Raw genomic sequence first — 9,236 nt, 5'->3', positions numbered from 1 at the left:
AGAGACAAAGATCAAGTGCAGCAACTCAAGCAGACATCACCAATAGTCTGGAAAACATTAACAAGACTGACCTGACAGGAAAGCTCAAGCTCTGGTGTCTGCAGTTTGGACTTCTCCCTCGGGTAATGTGGCCACTCACAGTCTATGAGGCCCCACTCTCAACTGTGGAGAAGATGGAGCGAACCATCACTAGATATGTGAAACGCTGGCTTGGTGTTCCACGCTGTCTGTCTAACATCGGCCTTTAGTCAAAGTCAAAGTCAAAGTCAAAGTCAGCTTTATTGTCAAATATGCTAATATGCATGACATACAGCACAGATGAAATTAATGTCCTCTCAGACCCAGCGTGCAAGACATGCAAGGCACTTATAAGGTGGCTAAAAAAGACATACAATTGACAACAGACAATACATGTAATTTCTGTATGTAAAGTGAGGTAGTGTCGTATGGAAAGTGAGGTAGTGACGTATGTAAAGTGAGGTAGTGACATATGTAAAGTGAGGAAGTGACGTACATAAAGTGACGTAATGTCGTAATTGCAAAAACAGACAACTAGAAAGGGTTGAAGTGAGGTCTTGTCTAATGAGAAATAACAAAAAATAGAGTTCAGGATGATCGTACAGCATGTAGCGTGTACTCAGAGTTCGCTGAGTGTGGCAGTGGGAAGGGGCAGGTTGGGCAGGGCTGGGAGGGAGTTGAGTCTCCGGACTGCCTGGTGGCAGAAACTGTCCTTGAGCCTGCTGGTCTTGGCTCGGAGACTCCGCAGTCTCCGACCCGATGGCAGCAGGCTGAAGAGGCTGTGGGAGGGGTGGGTGGGATCGCCAGCGATCCGGATGGCTCTGCGGGTGAGGCGGGTGTTGTAGATGTCCTGAAGGGGGGGGAGAGTGACACCGATGATCTTCTCAGCTGTCCTCACGATGCGCTGCAGAGTCTTACGGCAGGACACGGTGCAGGCGCCGTACCACACGGTGATACAGCTGGTCAGGATGCTCTCGATGGTACCGCGGTAGAAGGAGGTCGTGATGGGGGTCGGGGCTCCAACTCTTTTGAGCTTGCGGAGGAAGTACAGGCGCTGGTGGGATCTCTTGGCCATTGATGCCGTGTTGTGGCTCCAGGACAGGTCTTCGGATATGTGCACTCCCAGGAACTTGGTGCTGCTCACTCTCTCCACTGCAGCACCGTCGATGGTTAGTGGAGCATGCTGGGGGCGCACTCTCCTGAAGTCCACAACAATCTCCTTCGTCTTCTCCACATTCAGACGGAGATTGTTGTCCTTGCACCACGTGGCCAGGCGGCTGACCTTTATGGCAAAGGGGTCCTTGAGATTCCAATCACAAGCCTCACCGAAGAGTACAAGTGCGCTAAAGTGAGACTTCAGATGACTCTCACAGACTCCAGAGACCGGAACATCAGTCAAGCTGCACCCCCCCTATCAACGGGACGGAAATGGACGCCATCCATTGCAGTGCAGCAGGCCACAGCAGCCCTAAGGCACAGCGACATTGTGGGACACGTTCAGCTCGGAAGAGGGGGGTTTGGCCTTACAAACAAACCTTCTTGGCGTAAGGCTTCAATATCGGAAAGAAGGAAAATGGTGATAGCAGAGGTGCGCCGCCAAGAGGAAGCTGAAAGAACTGCACGGGCTGTCTCTCTTGCCAAGCAGGGACAATGGATGAGGTGGGAAGGCCTGGAGAAGAGAAGGCTCAGCTGGAAGGATCTCTGGGAAATGGAGGCAAGCAACATCAGCTTCATCATCAGAGCTATCAATGACGTGCTCCCATCTCCAAAAAAACTCCACCAATGGTATGGCGAAGATCCAACCTGTGACCTCTGTCGAACGCCAGGAACTCTCAAACACATCCTGACCGGTTGTAAGACCAGCCTCACACAAGGCCGCTACACCTGGAGGAACAACCAGGTCCTAAAAAGTTTGGCAGTTGTCCTTGAGAGCAAGAGGAATACCATCAACTCCTTGCCAATGCGAGCCACCATGTCCAGCACAGCACCATTGACCTTCATCCGAGAGGGACAGGAAAAGCCCAACCATCCTACTGACAAACCAGAAGTTGGACAGCTATCCGGGGCTCGCGATTGGGAGATGCGGGTTGACATTGGCCAGCAATTGGTTTTCCCAGCGGAGATTGCAGCCACCACCCTCAGACCAGACTTGGTGCTCTTGTCCTCGTACTCAAGGCTGTCTACATCGCAGAACTCACAGTCCCGTGGGAAAACTCTGTTGAATAGGCCTATGAGCGCAAGAAGCTGCGCTACACAGAACTCGCAGTGGATGCGCAACAGCGGGGATGGAAAACCAAGGTATATCCAATTGAAGTTGGATGCAGAGGGTTTGTGGCTTCCTCCACCATCAGGCTGCTAAAAGACCTGGGTATCCATGGACAGGCTCTGCGGCACACAGTTAGGTCACTCTCTGAAGCGGCAGAAAGAAGCAGCCACTGGCTCTGGATGAAGAGGAAGGACCCTTGTTGGGCTCATAGGTCAGCAACCTAAGACCCCCCCCCCCCCCCCCCCCCCCCCCCCCTACCAGCTTCTGAACATCTGATTGGGCATGGGACACAAGCGTAGGCGTGATCAACCTGTCGCTGGCCACCATCAATGAGGGTGTCTAGTGATTAAAAAGCCGAAACACCCAATGATTCTTTGGCACACTACTGACGATGTGTCCCAAATTCAAAACCTCCCATCCCTGAGGCACAGCTCCAACATCACGTCCATTGGTTCATGATTCTCTTCTCTCTATCTCTTTCTATCTATCTCTCTCTCTCTCTCTCTCTCTCTCTCTCTCTCTCTCTCTCTCTCTCTCCCCTATCTCTCCTCTATCTCTCTCTATCTTTACTATCTCTATCTCTCTATATCTCTATCTCTCTATCTCTCTCTCTCTCTCTCTCTCTCTCTCTCTCTCTCTCTCTATTTCTATCTCTCTCTATATATCTATATCTCTCTATCTCTATCTCTCTAGCTCTCTCTCTCTCTCTTTCTCTCTCTCTCAATCTATCCCTCTATCTATCTCTATCTATCTATCTCTCTCTCTATCTCTCTTTATCTCTATCTCTCTCTCTCTATCTCTCTCTTTCTCTATCTCTAAATATATCTCCCTATCTCTCTCTATCTCTATCTCTACCTCTACCCTCTCTATCTCTCGACCTCTCTCTATCTCTACCTTTACGTCTAAATCTCTATCTCTCTCTATCTCTCTATCTCTATTTATCTCTATATCTATTTCTATCTATCTCTCTCTATCTCTATCTCTATCTCTCTCTATCTCTACCTACCTCTCGATCTCTCTATCTCTCTACCTCTATCTCTACCTCTACCTCTACCCTCTCTATCTCTCTACCTCTCTCTATCTCTACCTCAACCTCTATCTCTATCTCTAGATCTCTATCCCTAGATCTCTATCTCTAGATCTCTCTCTCTATCTCTCTCTATCTCTCTCTCTATCTTTCTTTCTCTCTCTATCTATCTTTACATCTCTCTCTATATCTCTCTCACTACTGACGATGGCACACTACAGACGATGTGTGTCATCTACGATGTCCCAAATTCACAACCTCCCATTCCTGAGGCACAGCTCCCACACCACTCTCAACATCAAGGCTAATCTCATGTGAGGACCATCCATTGGCACAAATGGACAGAATAACATCACGTCCAGTGTTTCATGATTCTTAGCGATTGATCACACACAATTTCAAAGTACATCACTGACATGGATTCACTTCATCTCGGAAAGTATGTGACAGGTTAAAAAGTACCTTATTTAATATTTTGGTGACAGGTAAAGCAGATCGCAAATGGTAAACATCTAAAATGTTTATTTAAACAAAGAACGCCTGCTTCGTTTAGTGTTTCGTGTCGGACCGATTTACATTGTTGGACAGGAAGTTGTGCGCATAACGTTTGTATTGCCCATGGGCATTCGAAGTAAACCACGGTTTAGTCAAGACGTACATCACCGCTTGTCTTGTGGTTTTTTTTCTGAATCCCACAATACTGTATCCCCCTTACCATAGTGGAGAGCACAACAAGTACACCTAACAGCGTCAAAAATGTCTGGATGCTTCCGTCCATCTTTGTGCATCACGTTTTAAACATATATCATGGATGCGAATGGATTTCAAACGCTAGTCGGCATGATGACCATTGAAAAAAATCAGGGCCAATTGGCGATGAGGGCTAAAAATGTCTTTGCACATAAATTGTTGACCTCAAGAATAATAATAATAATAATAATAATAATAATAATAATAATAATAATAATAATAATAATAATAATAATAATCAGTGCATTGTTATCAAATGGTGAGTATAGTTTTGCTTTTTTTGATTGTTGTTGTGCTGATGACCATTTTGTGTTTGGGAGCCTTTTACTGAGCCAGTTGCTTGTTCTGTAGCCACAAAGGGACATAAGTCTTCTTGTGCCGGTCCCAAGCCCGGATAAATACAGAGGGTTGTGTCAGGTAGGGCATCCGACGTAAAAGCTTGGCCAAAACAAACATGTGTATCATACCTCTGTAGATGGAGGTTACTGATTCGCTGTGGCGACCCCTTGAAGGGAAAAACCGAAAGGAAAAGAAGAAGAAGATCCATTCCTTTTCAAATCTGTTTATCCTCACGAGGGTCACAGGTATTCTGGAGCCAATATGAGCTGCCTTTCGGCATTTGCCAGCCATTTGTAGGGCCTCCATATACAAACAAACATTTCTGCTCACAATCACAAGCTCGCAACAATTTAGAATGTTCCAGTGTGAAGCTTGCCGTTCTCTTCCACATCGTCTTCTTCCAAATTTGGACTTGACAGCTTGATGGAAAAGTGGAAGCAGAGCTGTTTGAGTTGACCCAAAAAAAAAGTGAAACACGATGATGTCGAGAAGTCCACCATCTTTGTGATTGACCATTTTGGTGGCTTTTCATTTTTTGTGATGGTGGAAGACAGCTCACTTGTTTATTTGCGCTCATCCTGGCAATTTTCTAATCTATCTAATAGCTATCTACCTAGCTGGCTGTCTATTAGATATCTAGCTCGCTGGCTATCTAGCTCACTATTTTCATACATTCCGTTTAATTATACACATCATGGATCATCGGGGTCTTCTTGTTCACTGTGCTATCAAACAGAAGTGTCGATTAACCATTTCTGTAGTACTCCGTGGCATAATAGGGGTGTGCACTATACATCCAAGGCATTGTCTGTTCACCATAACACAGTACCTACATTCTAACAAGATGGCGAACCACACGTGAATACCTTGGGTCTCCTGTGTTCTCGTCGTGGCCATTGATTTCCCCCAATATCAGATTTACTAGGGGGTGGCTGGGGAAAATGATACACCGTCACAGGTGGATCATTTTCCGGACCAATGTTGCCCTCCTGAGGTTGGTCAACTTCCGCAGCTCCCGGCTCTGTACCCGGCAGTTCATTCCCCAGTTGATTGTCATCATGTTGGGTTGTCTCCACGAAGCTCACGGCCCACAGTTCTGGTGCGTCTGGTCGGGTGCTCTGGCGATGCAACACTGGATAATACTCATCCTCCTCATCATTCTCTTCTGGATCCATCTCTGGCATCTTGTTTGGTCGTTGCCGAGTGGACTTTTTTCTTGGACTGTGGCTGTAGTGAAGTCTCTATAATGGCAAATGATCACATGCAGCAAGAGATTGCGGTGGAGTATCCGATCTGCCCTTCCCCCTCTCAGGTTTCCGGTCATAAACTGGAATGTCTTTGCTGACTTGACGAACCACTGTCTGAACAACATCCTCCCAGTGGTTTCTCAGTTTGCCTGAACATCCGCGTGGGGTTAAGTTTCGAACTAGAACACGATCACCGGGCAACAGAGTAGAATACTTTAGTTTACTGTCATATAGTCTCTTAAGCAGCAGCTTTGTTGTTATTTTCTTGCGTGATCACATACGCTTCCTCCATACCCTGTTTCCACTTCTTCACATAGTCCTTCTGGTTGGTGTCACCCTGGTTAGATCTGGATTCAAACTAAACAAAATATCAACTGGTAAACGTGGTGAACGTCCATAAAGTAAGTACAAAGGTGAAAATCGTGTCATCTCACTTTTAGTACAGTTGTAAGCATAAACTAGTTTAGTCTAGTTAGTGAGTCTTTCCAGTTACTCTTTTGTTTCTCTGTCAGTGTCTTTAACATCTGTATCAGTGTTCGATTAAATTGTTCAACCTGTCCATTTCCCTGTGGGTGGTAGGGGGTTGTCCTTGAACCCGCAACCCCACAATATTCCTTCAGTTGAGCAAAAAGTTGATTTTCAAATTCACCACCCTGATCATGGTGAATCCGAAGAAGGAACCCAAACTTTAAAGCATAGTCATTAAAGATTTTATTTGCCGCTGTTTTGCCAGATTTGGACGTTGGGCAGATATTCACATATGAACACTTGGGTCATCCATCATACCAGCCCTGAAGACCTGGGGCAAATGTCTTGTATACTTGCATGCCTTACCCCACGACTCATTATCTAGTGCGACCTGAACCCTATTACTACCCTACCCCGACAGTATAGACTTATTAGACAGCAGACTTGCATTTGAATGTGATGGACACCACCCTACGGAGACCCGACAGATGACTGTGCTTCTACTGGTACTTGACTACTTGTTGTTGGTATAGTCAAGATGTCGGGGGACATCTTTTTAAGCAGGGGAGAGTGTAGGGGGTTAGAAACGACCTCCGTTACTGTATGTTATTCGATTAGACTACCAAGTCAGGAGAGGGCGCTACACGCCTGTGAATGGAACAGAGCAACACGATGTAGGCTCAGCTCACGCATGCGCAGTTAGTCATAAATGCCGCTGTGTGAAGCTGATTAACACGGTTGTCTCGTGTCGTCTTGTCCTCGTCGTTCACAGGTATTCAAAATAATAAGTGTTAGACATCCTCAAGATGCTAAAGTAATTGGGGACTTGTTGGGCGATGCTATATATGAAACCTTGTTTTGTGGCTTTGATGAATGTTTTGTGGATTTGATGAATTTGGATTTTTGGATGTCAATTGTAGTTCCCAGTACAACTCACACGAGCGTGCAGACATGCATAATCATGTGCGAATGTGGAGGATATATATACAATGTATAGATGTTGAATGTATAGATCTACACATGAACGTATTTGGATATTGAAATTGCTGAATTGATGTTTTGATGAGTAAATTAGTTAGTCATAAATGCCGCTGTGTGAAGATGATTAACACGGTTGTCTCGTGTCGTCTTTTCCTCGTCGTTCACAGTGCCACCTGCCTGTGACGCCTTTGGACCGACCCAGGTATCCCCTAGGCCTGGCCTAGGGGATACCTGGGGATCCACAAGTGAAGAAGCTGAGAGGGTGAAACGCCTCGGTACTGTGACCAAAAATCGATCTGTGAATGTCCATGCTGCTCAAACTAATCAAACTGACCAGATTAACCAGCCCAAAGTTGACTCTGAATTACAGGCTAACCGTGCTGCCATTCTCTAGCTGACTGCACAAGTGACCGCACTGACTAAACACTTTGTCCAAGTTGTTAAACCTACAGAATCGGCGCCTCAGGTAGATCCATGTCCGTCCCTGACTCGATCCTCAACGCGATCCCAGACACCAACGAATGTGACAGGCAGGTGTCAGGTCTGTGTGCGAAAGAACATTAAGAGCTGCCCTCACTGTTTCATTTGTGGTCAGGAAGGACACAGAGCTGTGGGCTGTCTGCGAAGAAAGGCACCGGGAAACGGGGTAAGGTCACTGGAGTGAGGCTTCCAGTGATCAATGCCAATGACAAGCCTCCAGTACAAATCAACTCGGTTGAACCAGTAACATCCATAAGTCTGACGACGCAGTGTCAGTCAACATAAAAAAAAACATGTAGCACAAGTAATTGGCAAGCGATGTCTTGACTCCTGTGCACTCAATGGGGTCCCACTCCAAATGTTGCTTGACTCAGGCTCTCAAGTGACTGTGGTGAGTAGGGCGTGGGTAGAGGAAGCACTGCCCAACGTAACCATTCAGCCACTTTCATCCCTATTCCCGGACCAACCGTTTGAGGTATCTGCAGCGAATGGCACAGCCGTTCCCTTTGATGGATGGGCTAATGTTGGGTTGCAGATACGGAGTGGAAAACCATGGACATGCTGACATACAAGTCCCCATACTAATCAGTATGAGTTGTGTTACCTGTCCTCTCGTAGGAAGCAATGTGATTGCAGAAATGATCAAAGAGAACAATGAACAGGTGGACCTTGCAGCCATACTGTAAGAAGCCATGAGTGTCAGCGAACGCACTGTAGAGACCTTGATTTCTGTTCTTCAGAAATTGGGCCCTGATGAGACATTCCTCCAGTACCATGTGTGTGTTGGGAAGAAGGGACTCATTATTCCTGTGGGCAAGATATGGGAGGTGAAGTGCAGAGTCAGAGCATGGCCCAAGGGGGGAACAATGCTATTTGAGCCCAGTATAGGGAAGAACTGCCCTGAGGGGCTAGAGCCGTTCTCTTCGTTAGTACATGTACCCAGTGGGCCGACAAAAATTGTAAAAATTCCCATTCAGAATGTTAGTAAACATGACATTCATCTTTCACAGAGAACTTGCCCTTTAAGGAGTGGTCCGACAATCCAAAGCCGCTAAACAGTCCCACCGTTAAAATCTGCTCGGCTCTGACCACAGACAAGTGGCATCCTCCGGTTGACTTGTCACATCTCAAAGAGGAAGAACAGGGGATTGCCAGAGACATGTTGCATGAAGAGTCAGATGTCTTTGCAAGAGGTGATGCTGATATAGGTTGCATTCCAAACCTGCAACTCAAGATCCAACTCACTGACAACACGCCGGTGCAAAAGCGTTACAATGCCATTCCAAAACCCCTTCACCAAGAGGTCAAAGACTATGTGCAAAACCTACTTCACCGTGGTTGGATAAGAAAATCCACTTCAGCATCTCATCTCCTGTCGTCTGTGTTAGAAAAAAAGATAAAAGCTTGCGCCTGTGCGTTGACTTTAGGGAGCTAAATAGTAAAACTGTCCCCGATCGTCAGCCACTCCCACGCATTCAAGATCTGCTAGATAAGCTGGGGGGCTACTCTTGGTTCTCAATACTCGAACAAGGCAGCGCTTACACCAGGGCTTTGTTGATGATAGTTCCAGGCATCTAACGGCTTTCAGCAACCCTTGGGGGCTGTACGAGTGGCTCAGCCTCCCATTTGGCCTAACTAATGCGCCAGCAGCTTTTCAAAG

The 9,236-nt window shown here is 46.6% G+C and overlaps 1 protein-coding gene across 1 annotated transcript; it reads right to left on the bottom strand.

The window, feature by feature from the left end:
• Positions 1–576: 576 nt before the first annotated feature.
• Positions 577–4,089, bottom strand: LOC148895343 (uncharacterized). The gene is made up of 3 exons (XM_089001013.1): positions 4,027–4,089; positions 963–1,300; positions 577–868 (listed from the first exon to the last, which is right to left on the bottom strand). Exons 1-3 carry the CDS (start codon positions 4,087–4,089, stop codon positions 607–609), a joined length of 663 nt encoding a protein of 220 aa, XP_088857139.1. The 3' UTR covers positions 577–606.
• Positions 4,090–9,236: the final 5,147 nt, after the last annotated feature.

The sequence above is a fragment of the Hippocampus bargibanti genome, linkage group LG07 (genome assembly GCF_051943395.1).
Source record: "Hippocampus bargibanti isolate YZ-2025 linkage group LG07, ASM5194339v1, whole genome shotgun sequence".
Lineage (NCBI taxonomy): Eukaryota > Metazoa > Chordata > Actinopteri > Syngnathiformes > Syngnathidae > Hippocampus > Hippocampus bargibanti.
The sequence above is the reverse complement of the archived record's forward strand: the minus strand, read 5'-3'. Positions and strand labels throughout refer to the sequence as shown.